Here is a 17,871-nt window from a genome sequence, read left to right on the forward strand (position 1 = left end):
AAAATTTTCCACCTGTTTAAGTTCCCTATTGCATACCATAATTTTTATTAAAGGATTTATTTCCAATTTGGAAATCACCATTAGATTCGTCCTTACAACACTAACTCTAAAACCCTATTTTTCACCTTTTCCAACTAATCTTTTAATGAGTTTTGGTGATATCTCTTCACTATCTGTAATAAAGAGTTACTGTATATGGTACAGTACTATACTGGTACATTCCTCTAATTTTGAAGAATTTATATTACACTAATTTACAGGCCAGCCTGCAGTAGTGCCACGCAAACTGAAATCAATGACGTACAATGATCCACAGCTTGAGAGTAAACATGCCAGTGAAAATCCTCCATTTAATTTCAAGTAAGTTTCTGAACAAATATTTAATTTGCTGAACTATGGAATCTCAGTGTTAGTAAAGCATATGTGCATAAAGTGCAGTCCTGTTCATAACTAAGTTGCATTTCATGTTTGTTACAAGGGTATTGTTCCTTGCGATAACACAGAGTTCATCTTCCTGTCTAAACTCAGCATGTTTACTGAGGGAATGCTGAGGCAGGGATATGCTTTGTGGTTGCTATTACGAGGGAGGAGACTTGGGATTAACTCACAGTGAGGCGTGACAACTTACCTCAGCATTGCCTGGGTTGGTGAGGTTAGTCACCTGATCATCTGTGTCAGGACGCACGGTAGATAGTTGGGCGTCATATGGTGTTTAGTAATACGTACACACGTACATGGGTTCTGGCTAATTATAGGGTCGTGTGAGCTCACATTGGGACTGGTATGAATATTTTCATGCGCAGGTATTGTAATAAATTGAAGAGTTAATACAATTGTTAGGGATGGATACGTGGACTTATTAACCCCACTTTTCGAAACCCCTAGTCAAAGTCTTGGAAATTATTCCATAAATTTCTTAATTTGTTTATGCTGATTCTCTTTATGGGCCTTTCACTGCATTTGATATATAAACACCTAAATGAGAAATTATATATATATATATATATAATATATATATATATATATATATATATATATATATATATATATATATATATATATATATATATATATATATATATATATATATATATATATATATATATATATATTACTATCTCATGGGTAAAAAAATAATGCCATCAGGAATGCATCTCCATATATGCTGTGATACCAAATTCATTTCTCTAACACAGTTAGAGCAGACACTGTGAATGAAGGCTTATACACTTTTTTGCTAGGGCAAAGGAGGTGGTGCAATGAGTGACGGAGGAAGGGAGGGTGTTTCTAACTTAATTATAATTGATTTTACAGACTCCGGTATCAACATTTCTTACATTTTTTTCATAAAAGAATTGAGTCCCCATCATTATACTGTATAATGTAAAAAAAAATGATTAAGGGTCTTATATTAAAAATGTCTTGTAGAGGACTTATTCAGGATCATTATGGTGTCAAATTCATCTTTCTTAACACAATTAGAACAGATGCTGTGAATGAAACTTTATACGTCTTTTGCTAGCCATAAATATTTTTGCATGTGCCTGCGGTTTAAATGTAATGGGAGAATGTTTGTCTGTATGAGATGAGATGATGAAATGCAAAGTTTAGAGTCAAAATGAGATACGTAGTTTAGAATCGAGAAGAGATGTGCACTTTAGACTCTCAGAAAACTTTCTCCAGCACCCAGAAACATTCCGGGAATTAAGGCTACTGTGTGCCTTTGCAAGATGCATAGTTTTAGTCTCTCGGAAACTTTTTCCAGTATGTGGAAAAATTCTGGGGACGTAGGATTTTTCTGGGCTTCAGAGAGTCGACTCGTTACCCAAGATCTCTCATCCCTGGAAGAGCTTCGCATCAATTGTTACGGCTTACGGGGATATCACTCTACTTATTTACACTGTATGGTATTGAAGTTATTTCCATCTTTGCAGATCAGAAGTCAAGAGTCCAATCAGAGTATCAAATGCTCATCCATCCAAACCGGGTAAACAAAAGAAAGGAAATGTTTATGACCCTCGTCCATCATCCCAAAGACGTGTCAGCTTTGTTGGGGACGATGCCTTTGATCAAGGTACCAGTATTTCTTTTACTTTCCAATATCTATGTTATCACCATAAAATTTCTTATTTTTATAATCATATTGAACTGTAAGATCATTCAGAAAAATTGGCATTAATCTACAAAATTGAAAGAAATACTGCAAAAAGATCTACTGTAAATTTTACCTAAGGATGATTTGCATCAGTTAAATCTTTTGCTGAAGTTATTGTTTTTATGTTTTACATTTTATCTCAGATAAATCATCAGTGAATGGGAACATGACTGGGCCTGACAGTGATGCTGAAGATCCATTGTATTCATCAGTGAAACCCAAACATGTCTCTGTTGATTCTAAGAAGCAACAAGAATCAGAGGAACAACCAAGAAAAAAAGATGAAAATAGTAATAAATCTGAGAAAAAAATATCCAAAGTCAGATCAAAGTTGTCACATAAGAAACTGCAAGGATTTGACAACAAGGGTTTTCTTGGTAAGACACTGAATATTCCCTTTTAACTGTGCAATAATCATTTACCATTATATTTCATCTTCATAAGGTTTGTTGTATCATTATTTTTACTATTCAGGTGTTTATGCAATATCCTTTATACTATCTACACAGTTAAAATCTGCTGTGCTGTTACCTTCAGCTGAATTCCTGAGGATGATCATTTGATGGGTAATATACCCTGGCCTTGAGAGTTGGTTGGTAATATTTTCTATAGGAGGCCCATGTGGAGGTAACTCTGACAGAATCTTATAACTTTTCTGCATGCAATTCTTAGGATACAGGCAATGCTTCCATTTATTACTGTAGCTATTACCCATTACATTGCCAGCTTAATTTTTTTCTATTAAAACTTATACAGTAAGTCCTCAAGTTCATGTATCCAAGCAACTTAAAGTAGCTTAGTATGAGATGGGTGGATAGGACCCTGGGACCATAAACCCCCAAAATCAGGTACTGTATGTATGACACTCATACTGATCCAGGGACCATAAACATAACTTTTCACATAATGGTATGTCTATCATTTTATGATATGACCCAGGGACCACTGACCTTAAAGAGTGCCACATTAATCGTATGTACAAAGTGAGAGATGGCTATAAGTAAAAAATGCAATGATTTGTACTCGCCATCCAAAGAGCTGGTGCATATCCATAGTATGCAAGTGGTTACTTGTGTTGAATCTCAGATTAATAAATTATTGTTAACTAAATCTGTAATACAAGATGTATGTTCCTCCATAATTTGTGGGTAGTAGCTACCATTAGAAGTAGAAGTCTTGTCCTTACTACTCACAGAACTGTAATACTGTACGGGGTTAATTATGTATAAACAATGCTCTTGTTGAGTGGCACATTCACTACATAACAATTTTGTTATACATTGACTTTATTTTTTCATCTATTCATTTTATTATATGTTTTCATTGTTTTTTTGTGGTTCTAAAAAAAATTCAAATTTTGTTGGAAAAATTCAAACTACCCCCTCTATTGCATGTTTGGGTGACTATGATGTAAGACTGATCATAAATGAAGTCGACATTAGCTGGTAATGTGAACACTTGATTATGAACTTGAGGATGGTTACTGTAACTATATGAATTGCATAGAACATATGGTAGTTTTAGATATCCCTGGAAGTGGAATACTTTCGTTAGTTAAACTCATTAATCTATAACCCCTGCCAAAACAGGGTTTATTAATGTTGTAATACACATTAGATCATTCACTATGATAATTTATTCATAGGTAAAATTTTTGCCATAAGAGGTTGATGTACGGTGCTTCTTCTTTGGCTACATTCAACGCTCAGTTAATATTAAATATCTTTCACTTATTGATTACTTCTCATGATTTGCCATTATTTTCTTTTTTACATGTTTCTTTATCATTGCACTCACCTTTTCCACATTGCCCTCTGGATGGATTTACATAACTTCTACAGGCAGTCCCTAATTACAAAGATTCAGTTTACAAAAATCCAAAGTTACAAAATAAAAGTCTCATTCAAAGTTTTTAAAAAAAATTATTCTCGCTCGATTCGTAAATTTTTGCAGCATCAGAAGTTGCTAAGATTCTGACACAAACATCTCAGGGCTTCCCATACCAGACCTGGACAATTTATAAAGACAATTAAACTAAAAACAACATACCAGTACTGTACTGTATTAAGAGTGGTTAACTAAGCTAAAAATAATATATTTGTAGTGTTTTAGTAATCATGGTCCACAATATCATTAGTGAAGCAGTGGCAAAACTCATGAGATTCTACTGTGGGAATATTGATGTGTTTAACATTCTTGAGGTAAATCTCATGTCAATGGAAAGATTTAAGTGTTACCTGTAATGGAGAAGTTCAGCATTTCTTCTTTAGAGAAAACGTCAGCATAAATCAAATCCAGTGAAAGTAAAACATCTCAGAATGAACAGTATATACATACTTTGCAGTAGACTTACTGTTGGTGCATCATTACCAAATTAAAATCATATATCTTGGCTGAGCCTCGCAGTCTCAGATTGCATTACAACCAGTGGCACAGTTTCTCGGTCGCTAATGTGTGCTGCACTATGTGTGTTTCACATATCGTATATATTTTTGGCTTATAATCATTGTGTACTCTAAAAATTTTCATTGTTTTGTGACATTTCAAGACAGTTTGGGGAAGAGTTTTTTCAGCTTTTATATTGGGAGTGTTGGAAAATTTGATTTTATATACAAAAAAGGGTTTACACAAGGTTTATCAGGAGCAAAACCCCATTGTAAATAGGGAATGCCTGTATAAATCAGTTTCTTCATATCTTAAAGTGTAGGACAGAGTGTTATCAGTAAGTAGCTGAGGTAGGAAGCAAACAATGATTCCACCTATGCTAAAAGTGTCCAGAGGCATACTACACTTTTTCCATACACTTTGAAATTAAAAACCATTGTAGTCAGTCTTCCATGTTTGTTGAAGCTTAGCAAGAGTTTTGAAATTCTTAACTTTGTAGCTATAAACGAGAGGCGTGACTTACGGGCTAGGTTAGCGTGGAAATACTATAGGTTTCAGTTGCAGTCGGCATAAACTCTATTCACTAATGAACTTCCCCATTTAGTTACACAAGACAACATATGTGCTTTTCTTGTTTAAATCTTAAAAGGGATTGTTCTCCAGCGAAGTCTGAAGTTTGGTTTGAGAAGTACGATAGCATCACCTCTGTGAAATGTGTTCCTACCAATGTAATTTAATTACCTGTAATCTTGTCTTTACCTTCAATTTACTCTTACTTGGACTAAGCACACCAACACCAGATATTTCAGTGCAATGAATTGATCTCTCCTTATTAAGGGGATGTCAAAGTTACTTTGACTTATTAACACTTGAATTAAAAATGTATTGTTATTTATAATTTTGAAGCATATACTGCAGTACAGTAATTTTGCATGTTTAACAGTTAAACAAGTACAGGTACAGGATGTCTGTTACATGGACATGTGTATTTAACGTTGTTGTGACATTTTTTACCCAGTTATTCTGTATGTAGAAGAGTAATTAGAGCTATCATAGAGGACTGAGTGATTAAGATTTAAATTTGATGATAATATATAAAACAAGATACAGTATGTGTATAGAGACATGCAATTAATGCCAACGTATGTACAAAGTTTCAGAAAATAAAACTAAAGCTGGCAAACATCTTTTATGTTGTTTTGAACATTAATTGGGTGCCAGTTTCACAAATGAGAAAGCTTGATGTTTTGTAAATCCATTGTGTTCAGCACCTTTTTACTTAAATTGCTTTACTGACCTTATCATCACCCCTTGGTTTCATGGGTTGTAAAACTGGAGCATAATTTGCATTACTCATCCCTGCATATTTTTTACAATTGATCAATTTCTCACCTTCATCTTTGGTTGTTCCATCCAATCCTTAAGTTTAATATATCATTGAAAGATAAAGTCAGCTTCTTGATTGGAGAACTTTTGTTATTAACATTTTCCTCTTGATTGGTTGTGTATAAAAGCATGATGTTATTCCTTTGGCAAATATTTCATTGTCATTATATTTCAGATGATCAGGCAACAGTGACTCAGCATGTTCTTGCAGATGCTGTTGTTAAAAAGCAAAATGATGCTAGTCCACTAAATCCAAAGCCTCAGGCCTTGATTAATCAACAGCCTCCATCCAAGCTACCACAAGATCATGATACGTGTGAACAGGGACTCAAGCATGATGCATCCCACATAACGTCAAATACTGACAAGAGTGTATTATTTAGCAGAGAATGGTGAGTCACACTGTATGTTATTTGTTATTAGCTAAAATTTTGTTGTTCAAATGAGAACACAAGGCTTTGACTTCAAAGCTGGAGGCTTGGATTCATCTCCATGCCTGTTTTTTATGCATGATATCGTTGTCATAAAAACAAGCAAAAATCCGAGGCATATTACCTGATACTTTTAGGCCTCAGGCCCAACAGTCTATTCATAATTTTTTTCTTATTACTTCCTCAAGTGGCTACATAATTTCTGTAGTATTCAACTTTGTGTACCCTCACTGAAAATATAACAGCCCTACGTGCAGTCATAAACTGTACTCTGATCTAGTACGATCTCCTTGCTGCTTGCTCCACTCTCGTTCAGCACTTCTATGATTTCTACAAAAAGAACTTATTGTATAGATGAGTCATACCAAGATGAGTCATTTTGTTCTGGAATTCTCTTCGCGACCTCTGGACAGTAACGGTCAGAATTGGGTTGGGAGACCTCATTATGTAACTATAGTTCCTGAAAGTAATTGTTTTACTGTAAAAAGGGGGGTTTTGGGATATTAAAACCAAAAGAAACCAAAGCATGGTCAGAGATTGCTGAATCGATCAGGTCAACTGCAACGTCTAATACACTATCACAGTCAGCAGGAGACAAAATTAGGTCTAGAATGTGTCCAGAAAGATGTGTAGGACATGACACATGATTGACAAAATTGTTTAGATCAATAATTTCCAAAAACTCAGAGGAAGAAAGTTTCAGAGATGGGTTGTTATCCCAATAATTAACGTCACCACAGATCAACCGTTGCCCATCCATTCCTGAGAAAGTCTATAGAAACATGCGAAATTTATCCGTGAACTACATATCTGTACCTAGGTGACCCGGCGATTCTAATAACTTGGTGATGCAGATTTATTAACGCCTCCATAAATTCAATAGGGGAAGAACAGAGTCACTACTTATCAGTCAAATGTTGAGCAGGGCCACAGAATAGATCAGCGCCACTCTGCCACCCGGAGCTCCTGCAACAGATCTGGAAACATGAAGAAGAGAATGTATCTTAGGAAGAACACTACAAATATTGTTGATATCTGATTCACTCAACCATGTTTTGGTTACCCAGAAGCTGTGGTAGCTGATCTCCCTCAGAAACTCATTAATGTGACACATTTTGTTTCAGATCGCACAGATATTAAGTAGACCTACTTTTAATAGGCTCAAAGAGGACACTACACATTTTTTGAACGAGTAAAGTCAGTGTTCTCGGTTACTTTTTTACTTTGGGAAGTCATCATAGGGCAATCTTAACTTGATGCAAAAAGACTGACTGTCGATCAGTTAATATTGACAAAAAGAATCCTGAATTATAATTTACATATCAGTTTAAAACTTCCCTAATGTTTGTACACTTTTTTGTGTCACTTGAAATATGATTTACACTGTCTTAGAATTTTACTTTATAATTTTTTTTTGATACTTTTTTCGTGAGTTCATGAAATATATGATAGTTTTGTAGTGTGTTCATGTACAGTGATATCCCCGTTAGCCGGAATTATTGGAAGTCTGAAAAGAAAATTCTGCCTCTTGGAGAGTTCTGGGATCGAAGAATCTGGCTAACGGAGAGATTACTGTAATCAGTTTCACTGGTATGAAGATGAAAATCATTTCTTGGCATTTTTTGTTGCTCTTTTATTAATTTATTAAGAATTTCAGTGATTAATTCCATTATAATAATATTTTACTAAAATTTGAATGCATTTGCATATCTGTGGAATATTCATTACATTACTGATGTTATCATTTTCCAGGTCACCACCTCTCATTCTGAGTATTGGAGAAACGTCACTACAGTTTGCTGGGAAAAAACCTCTGGAGGCCATTAATAGAGTCATGGGTGAAGTCTTTGCCATGGTTACCTTCCCTTTCTCCTGTTTTACACTCTTCATTCATCATCTGTTAAGGTAAGAAAATGAAGCAAATATTCACCAGTTGTATGCTCATAGCTCACACTCCTCAACCTTAAATTGTTCAAAATGTTAATAATGTCCATTTTATATACTAGTACTGTGTTGTTCTTTTTTCCTATGAATTATGGATTTATTTTAGGTTTTCTTCTTCAGATTCTTTGTTCTGGGTGTTGTAAGGCCTCTCTTGGTTGACACTTTAACACTGATGGTAGAGTATCTTGTGCGTCCTTTCATGAGTGGTGTGGTAAGGCCCCTTTTGGTCAGTTTGCATGGAATTTCGATGAACTTGAGTGACACCCTGGTAGTGTGTGTTAGACCTATAGTTGCTGTGTTACAGTCGTTCAGGCTAGTTGAGGTTAATTATACACGTAAGTATTCTGTGGAGGAAATTTAGATATGTATTTGTTTATTGGCATTACTTCATAGATTTGAAGTACTTATTGGATGTGCCATTAAGATTTGATGAATTTCAAGTGAAGATCTCTTATTTACCATAAAGGTAACATAGATTTGTCAATTAACCTGTATTAAGCTTTGCAGGAGAATACAATCACTTAACATTTTTTACTCTTTTGTAGTTACAGTATTTCAGTGCTGTTATATTGTTTGTTATTGTATTTAAGCTTATTTTGTGTCAGTTTCTAACTGAAAGAATCAGAATTGAATTTGTAAAATTTCAGTACCTGGATAGTAATCCACTTTATTTCAGTTTTCAAAGTATGCCATCAAAAGGCAAATTATGCTGTAACATTAACACTTGACTGTCAATTATTTAAGTTTTCTAGATGGTTCTTGTATACAGTACAGTATACCAAGAATTAAAAAATTCAAATATTAACATGTGGATACAAAAAAAAGACAAAATCCACACAAAAGTATTCTTTAGCCTTTTGTTTTCATATATCCAGAGGGCAGCAGTTAATGATTTAATAGACCACCAAACATTTCATAACACAGCACTCATTTATAAAGAATTCTAAAAAAATGCATTCCATAGAACTTCACTTTATTGTATTTTTCTCAGGATCAGGAGAACAATAATCGAGTGTCTCTCTGCAACATTTGCACTCTATCTATAGCCAGGGATTGGTCTTCCTGTTCTTTCAGTGATATCATTGGAACCTTTCAAGGAATGGCTTGAAAGTACATACTCATTTTGACTTTATTATTCCATCTGTTACTTTGATATTTTATAGACTAGAATTATATGAAATGATACTGAACATGAAATGTACAATGTGTTTCATAGCGCTCTTCACTCATGACTAATGAATTGTCATTTAACTGCACCAGATTGCTCTGTGAACATGATGGCATAAGGAGAGATTTCAGTCATTGTATTGTACGGTAACCTGATAATTAAGAAATTGTGTCGGACATATGGTTTGACAGTTTTTCTAGTCATTAATGTAGAATTTGAGTAATAATTTAGACATTTCCTAGTCATTAATGTAGAAGTTGAGTACACTGTAATAATTTTGACAAGTTTAGTGGTAAGTGTAGAATTTGAGTCATAATTTCAACAAATTTCCTAGTCATTATTGTAGAATTTAAGTCATATCCAGTACAGCATCATGTACAGTGGTCCCTCGGTTAACAAACGCCTCGGTTAACGAAATTTCGGTTTACGAATTACTTTCCATAATAATCTTTAATTCGGTTAAAGAAAAAAAATTCGATTAATGAAGTTCTTACGAAAACATGTCAACATGTTTTGGCTTGCTCATCGGCTGGTAGGTTAGTCCGCCAATCCAGTAATTGGTTCTAGGGCTTACATTCGTTTCCATTGGAGTAAATATCAAGAAGGTTGTGCTATTCAATATTTTTCCAAGTTTTATATTAAAATTATTAGTCATTTTAACATTTATTTAACATAATTGCAGTACAGGGAACTAGTTTTTGGTGCGCCCATCAGCCACTTCACTCACCCACCAAGGCGTCTGTTTGTGTCTCTGCTCAGTGGAGGAAACATCTTGCTTGTGGGTCTCTTGAACACAGAGTATTTTTACGTTTTTACAGTACAATTATTGGTCATTCTGAAATTTATTTAACTTATTGATAATATATAGTGCAGTGCAGTGTTGATTTAAAGAAAATAATCTTGAATTACACCTAATGAACTTAAAATTTTATTGGTGAAATGACAGCATCAAGCATGGGTCCCCTGGAAAGTGATTTCTCCTCCATCCCCGCTTCCTTCTCTTCTCCCTTCTCCTCCACCCCCACTTCTAATTCCCATCATCATCATCATCATCATCAACCAGGAGCCTTCTACATACACACCTCAAAGTAAGTGTACTTTTCTATACTTTTTTTTACTTTTTATGTACTTTTCGGTGAGCTGGAACCAATTACCCAATATCCCATTTAAACAATGGATTCAGTTAACAAAATTTTTGGTTAACGAACGACCTTCTGGAACGAATTGTGCTCATTAACTGAGGGACCACTGTAATATATACAGTAGTTATTATTACTTTTATGCATACTTTTTTGTTTTGCAGTATAAACATGAATTGATGCTATTCCAAATATATTTGGGACTACTGTATATGCTTTAATAACATACTGGTAGTTAATAAAGCTACATACTGTTCTTTATGTATAAAAGGGGTGAAAGCAAGCTTTTTAATTTTATGTCTGCACATTAGTGATAAGATGATGAAAGAACCAGATTTTGGTCAGATTCTATCATCAATAACTTGAGCAGGTCTTTGCACTAAAAATATAGTTATCACAAACATGTATGTAACGTACTGGTATACTCTATGAAAGTGAAATTAGGTTCCATATACCCAACCGCCCAGCAAGGGTAGTGCAATACAGCACACGGAATACTGTACTGTACTAAGTCTTCGATACAAAAGGAAGCAATATACCTATCACAGCACTTCATTGCTTTCACTTCTCTATTTGTAAAGTTAGTGCCCATTCACAGTTTGTGGACAAAAGGTTAGCACACTTATCTCCTTAGCCCCCACACCCAGTAATATACTATTTACTTGAGCATTAATGCTCTTAATTATAATTTTATATCACTGAGAATTCTTACTGAACCCTAAGAAATATATGACCAAATATTCTTTCAGAATATTCATCTTTTAAATTATCTTATATACTTAACTATTTTAGTATCTACTGTACAACACTAGAATCATAATCATCGCTTCGAAACCACTTGTTTAAAAAAATATATTCCCTGTATTATGTGAAGATGTTTAATATGCATAGCAAAATTTTTACTCATACATATACCCACAATGTTTGTCAATCCACTGAAAAGACACTATGGAAATAATTCTTGATTAACCACTATATATAACTTATCTCTATTGAGACTACTAGGGTACAGCACAGTTCGGGGGAAGTTCAGTACTGTATGTACAGTAAATGTTTCTTTTAGTCTTGCATAGTTTTTGGCAATATTGTATGTTCTATAAATGTCTCCATAATATTAGTGAAGTGTAAGGAAGTCAGGGTTTACTTAATGAAGCTTAAAAGGTACTGAAGGTACAAAAATTGTCATCTGGTCAATATGGTTATTCTAGTAAATTTTTTGTTAATTTTTTGTTATCTGCTTACAGTAGTTAAAGTATCATCTAGATCAGTGGTATTTAAACAGGGGGGCATGCCCCCCAAGAGGGCATTAGAAGATTCCAAGGGGGGTGCGAGCGATCAGAGAGAAAAGTACGGTCAGGAACTGAACGCGTCTTGTACACGATTGCTCGTCCCCCCACTCTATAATAACCAAGGGTTGCATCAGGGGGTGGGGGGGGGTGGGATCTAGGACTTATGGAGAGGGGGGGTGCAGGATCTAGGACTTATGTGAGGCAAAAAAGTTTAAGAACCACTAATCTAGATAGTGATTTTTCTATTCAATTGTTATTTAATATTTTTCCTGTACAGTATTTAATTTAAAACAAAGTACAGTGACCCCTCGTTTAACGAACGCCTCGGTTAACGAAATTTCGGTTAACGAACTGCCTTCCATAAGGATCTTCAATTCGGTTAACGAACAAAAATTCGGTTAACGAATTTCTTACGAACCGACCTCAACATGTTTTCGCTTGCACTGGCCGGGCAACCAGCTTAAGTATCAGTCCGCCAATACATTAATCGGTTCTAGGGCTTAAATTCCTAACTATTTTAGTAAATATCAAGAAGTTTATACTATTCAATAATTTTAAAAGTTTAATATTAAATTTTTTAGTCATTTTAACAATTATTGAACATAATTGAAGGTAAAGTGACTAGTTTAAAGCGCAGCATCCAGCCTCTTAACACAGCAAACAGGTGTTAGTCTCTCTGTTTTCACTGGAGGTAACATCTTGCTTGAGACTCTCTTCAACTAAACGCTTTTTTCTGTGTTTCCAAGCAAATTATTGGTCATTTTGAAATATATTTTACATATTGACAATATATAATGCAGTACAGTGTTGATTTAAAGAAAATAATCTTGAAATACACCAAGAGAACTAAAATTTTATGGGTGAAATGGTGCCATGGGGTGACTTCTCTTCCACCCCAATGCCTTCTCTTCTTCCTTCTCCTCCACCCCCATTGTAATTCCCATCATCATCATCATCATCCAGGAGCCTTCTACATACACACCTCAAAGTAAGTGAACTTTTCTACCATTTTTGTTGAATTTAGGAAATTTTCGGTGAGCTGGAACCAATTACCCAAAAACCCATTGAAACAATGGTTTCGGTTAACGAACTTTTCGGTTAACGAACGACCTTCTGGAACGGATTGAGTTCGTTAACCGAGGGGTCACTGTATGTAATGGCTTAATTTATTTTACTTTACAGAGGTTAATTATTTGCATAGTTATAAGAAATATTATTTATTTATGTTTATTTAGGATTTTTTATATTTTGTATAATTTTTTGATAGTACAGATAGATAGTGGCACAGATACATTTACAAGATACCATTCATTCACATAGGTATGCCCTTTTTTATTATCTTTGTACAGTAAATTTGGTGACTTTAATCTTATATTAAGGGAATGTCCTAATGCAGAATTATGTATTTGGCATAGCAGAGATGGTGGGCCACTTGTCTGTCAAAACCTCAAGCTTAGTTATACTTCTTATCCATTTGTGGATGATGCATATTTATTTATACAGTATGTTGAACCCAGTTAAGACCAAATAGACTTGATTAAATAATATCCACAAATCTCGAATGAGAGGGGGGCCCACATCCCGAGATCTTAGTGGACAGCAAGTGATTCTTGCCAAGTAGCTGTGGAGATTTCCCCAGACTAGCTGTAACATTTAACCTGTGGGTAATCTAGTGGGTATTACTGCATGGGTGGGGTGGGATGTAGAGGGTCTAACAGGGGTGGGGTGGGATGTAGAGGGTCCAACAGGGGTGGAACTCGAGTATAATACCCATAAATTGCACCTTAAAAGCATACAGATATCGCTGTTCAAGCAGCAGACGATCATCTGTATGTTGCAGTTGGAAAGTTGTCAACAAAATTGCTTTGATGAGTAATATAGATTTTTAAATGTGTTCTTAAAAAGTTAGCCAAACTTCTCTCATTTTTATATATACCTGTACTGTATTTTTATAATACTGTATTCAAAGATGTGCTACATATAGAGGCTAGTATTGTAATTATATAAATTATGAACATGTTTTTTCACAGGACTTGCTCTTAGGGCATCTTTTCCCTTCTCATGAACATTCCAGTACTCTAATCCATAGGCAATGATCACGCCATGGGCTTTCACTATGCTTCTTGAATACCAATTGTAGGTATTCCTTATAGGGGATACCCTATGCTCCATGAAGGACGTGTCCTGTTTTTGTTTTTCAAATTGTGCTCCTTTATTTTGCTGGGAATACAAAGTCTTGTAGCTAATAAATTGAAGAAAAGTTATTTTGGGCAACTGTATACCTTCCCACTGCCTTCTTGGGGTCCCCCACCAATTATTCATCAGTAACTTCTTGACAGTGATACTGTGTGGATGCCACTCCACCTCCCTGATCCCTCCTCACTACTTCCCACATCGTCTGCTCACCAGCATTGTACTATATATTTTTATGTTATGTTTCAACACATTTTTTTTTACCATTGGGGCGGTACTGGGTGAACTGGTACACTTTCCTGGTCCACTAATGGCATGCATAGAGAGTTTTGTTTACATACTCTAGAAACTATTCTGTACTTATGGAGAAGGCCAAAAATTAACTATATTGTACTGTATAATTTTTTTATATTTTCCAAAAAGGGTGAATTGGTCCATCTTTGACAGTCCACAATACCACTAAGACGGCCCATAATTTATAGGACTTTGTCTTGGATTTCCATACTCCATAAACTGTATCCTACGAATCCATAACATCGAGATTTAAGATTTTTTTTTCTTTTCTTTTATTTTCATTTGGGGATATGGCACTGGGGGTATGCATCCTGTAGGGGTTAATTAATATATATATATGTATATATACAGTGTATATATATATATATACAGTATATTTTTGTACATACTGTATTGGCGAGGTATTACCCATAGGTACAGTACTGTACAGTAGTTGAAATGGTTCAGTTATGTGAAGAAATAGAGAGGACCATTTGGATCAAGAGATGCATGAGTTTGAATGTGGAAGGGAGGAATACTAGGGGTAGGCCAAGAATGACATGGGGAGAAGTTGTAAAATAGGATATCGGAGTTAAAATCCCGATAAAAGGGGCTGATAATTATAATCACTGGTAACCCATTTATGTGTGGATAATGGACATAAAATTATCATGATATTCTCAAATGCATGATCTGTCACAAGAGAATTGTAGTTGTTTATAATCTGTGCCTTATTCTTCTTATGTAATGTTGCTCAAAATGAAGGATATTCTGTTGACATTGTACCTGTATTTAGTAATTGCCAATGACAGTTTGGACTTGATAAGTAAGGATGCAATATCTTTTAGTGTTTATATTCCTGGACTTCACAGTGGTATTGTAATTTTGCAGTTGTATTTAACTATGATTACATTTTTATGTCATGACTGCATGTGCTGGGGCATATTGATTCCCGCGGTCCATCCGTCCATACATACTTACCTGGTAAATCCTTGTCAACCAAGAATGTTAGCACAATTCCACAGAAAGTGTCCATCATAGAATAATATATATAGTATATATTTTTGCTTCTTTATATGCATTATTGAGTTACAATGGTAAGACTTTTAAGCGGTTTGATTTTTGTATTAGTGGGGTAATTTGTATTTCACAATCACAATTCTAAAATTAGGGTACTACTTACTGTTAAACTAATACTGTACTGTACTGTTTACAGTTTTTTTATGATTATTTCCAAGTATGGAATTGCTAAACAGAAAATGTAATTTGATTGTCCAATGCACCACAGTGATTCCTGTGGACACTAGAGCCTTATTTTGTGATAAATCCATATTGTGTAATTTCTGAATAAAAATTCTAAACATGTTTTAAGATTCCTGAATTCCAGTTTCATAAATTGTACTTAAGAGGTACATTACTGTACTTTATTCTGTTTTTAAGTTGTATGTGACCCCTCAGTGCGTTGATGCATATTGAGTGCTGAGATCATCTACCACTGATTATCTTTGGGCAAAATCTGCCTATACTGTACTCAGAAGCAGCTAATGCTCTGTAATAGGTATACTGTACAGTACTATCCATATGAATATACAGGTACACCTAAATCTTTCAAGCTAGAGACTTGCAGTCTTCTCATTCAGTCAAAATTGCATTACCATTTTCATAATATTTGGTAACATTTCAAATTGAGACATTTATGAATTTATATGATCTACATATCGCCATAGGGATGCAACCACCTGTCTCGGTGTCTGATAACCCTGAATCTGCTACTGTACTGTACTGTACTTAGAAACGTTTAACTTTTGATTGGGGCAGATAACGGGAAAGTACCGTTGTTTTGTTTGTTTTTCCCTCGGGAAAAGATGTCCCACATAGTTTATAAAATCTCATAATTCGTAAGGGCTAGAGCCCATATTATTAAGTATTATGGTGGTTTCACTGTATTGTATGTTTGTATTTTTTGTTCTATAGATAAGACTAACCAAGAAGAAGCTTGACTGATTGTCAGTGTCACTAAAATCACATCATCATAAGGAATGATTTATAGAACATATGCTATCCCACTGCTGGGATCTTTCCTTCTACTGTAGAGTAGAAAATCTCGTAAATATTGGCTTATGATACTTATTACTAGGGTTTAGTACAGCCTAAGATGTTCTTATTACTACTGTACAGAATTGAGCATTTCTGTGATATACTGTACATGTAGAGTAAGTAAGTGTACGGTCTCTAGTTAGAGTACATTAACTGTTAGGTTTCTTCTTGTATGAAAGAGTCCAAGTCAGGAGATCCATGAACCATATATATTGTGAAGACTGAGTCCATGCTTTACAAAATGATGTAACATTAGATCCACATTTAGTTTTTAATTTGGTATTCAGGCTTTTAAAAGCTACAAGTCTTGACTCCAACTATCATTGATGGTAAATTTGTACTGTAATTCTGTTTCTATCGTCTATATTCTCTGCATTTATATATTGTGATTTGTATCTGCCTAATATATCTGACTGAGTGTGCTATGAAATATCAGGTACCTGTAAAGTATTTGTTACAAATTCATGTGTCATTAAGTACATATTTCAGGAGGTTTTAAATTCCAAGTTCTGTATAAGTGAGTTGTTAATTTCTCTTCAAAATCCCAGTAGATACATCACTTTCATACGCTTGCATCTGTCAAGGAAAGATAACTGATTAAAAGTGACAAATAGATTGTGTTGGTGCTTCTTAGGTTTACACACTTTAAGTTTCAATTAAATTTCACACTGTGTTTTGGTTTAGTACATGTTGAATGTAGTTTGGCATTGCACAATTTTTGGTTATTTGGTTGATAAAGGGTGGGGGTATTATAGTGCGTGTGTGAGGAAAGGTGGAGATGATGAGTAGTGATGGTGTGATGATGGAGGGTGAGTGTGATGGTAGCGGAGAGATTGAGTGATGGTGGTTGTGGAGTGTGTGAGTGGTGGTGGAGGTGATGTAGTGTGTGAGTGATGGTGGTTGTGGAGTGTGTGAGTAGTAGTGGTTGTGGGGGAGTGTGTGAATAGCGGTGGTTAGAAAGTTATTGTGGAGAGGATGAGATATGGTGGTGTTGGTGTTGATGGTGGAAAGTGTGAATGGTGGTGATGGTGGTGGAGAGTGTGAGTGGTAGTGATGGTTGTGATGGTGGAACGTGTGAGTAGTAGTGGTGGTTGTGATGGTGGGGGAGATGTTGTGATGTGGTGGTGATGGTGATGGAGATTGTGAATGGTAATAGTAGTGAAAGATGGGTGTTGGTGGTGATGGTGGTGGTGTTGGTGGTGATAGTGGTCAGCATGACAAGGAGAGGCTCAAACAGGTGTTACACGATAAAGATAATAAGTAAGACTTCCCAGTTCATTATCTCACACACCTGATGGTGAGATTAGCCAGCCATACACATGTCTCAACTCCATACTTTGTGATGTTCAGCTCAGGCAGTGAATTCTTTAAATGAATATCTTATTAATATTAGAATCAATAAAGTCATTCA

At 35.1% G+C, this 17,871-nt stretch overlaps 1 protein-coding gene across 3 annotated transcripts in view; it reads left to right on the top strand.

Annotated features, from left to right (window-relative positions):
• LOC121867177 overlaps positions 1-17,871 on the top strand; it is a 64,148-nt gene that overhangs the window by 4,702 nt on the left and 41,575 nt on the right. For 2 of the 3 annotated variants that reach the window (XM_042366965.1, XM_042366964.1), the window contains 6 exons: positions 261-360; positions 1,935-2,074; positions 2,299-2,532; positions 6,102-6,318; positions 8,110-8,262; positions 8,422-10,121. In XM_042366965.1, the coding sequence (XP_042222899.1) occupies positions 261-360; positions 1,935-2,074; positions 2,299-2,532; positions 6,102-6,318; positions 8,110-8,262; positions 8,422-8,662 (1,085 nt within the window). In that variant the 3' untranslated portion in view covers positions 8,663-10,121. Of the gene's footprint in view, positions 1-260; positions 361-1,934; positions 2,075-2,298; positions 2,533-6,101; positions 6,319-8,109; positions 8,263-8,421; positions 10,122-17,871 lie in introns of those variants that run through there. The other variant, XM_042366966.1, reaches the window with a different exon arrangement.

The sequence above is a fragment of the Homarus americanus genome, unplaced genomic scaffold, assembly GCF_018991925.1.
Source record: "Homarus americanus isolate GMGI-L3 unplaced genomic scaffold, GMGI_Hamer_2.0 scaffold6317, whole genome shotgun sequence".
NCBI lineage: Eukaryota > Metazoa > Arthropoda > Malacostraca > Decapoda > Nephropidae > Homarus > Homarus americanus.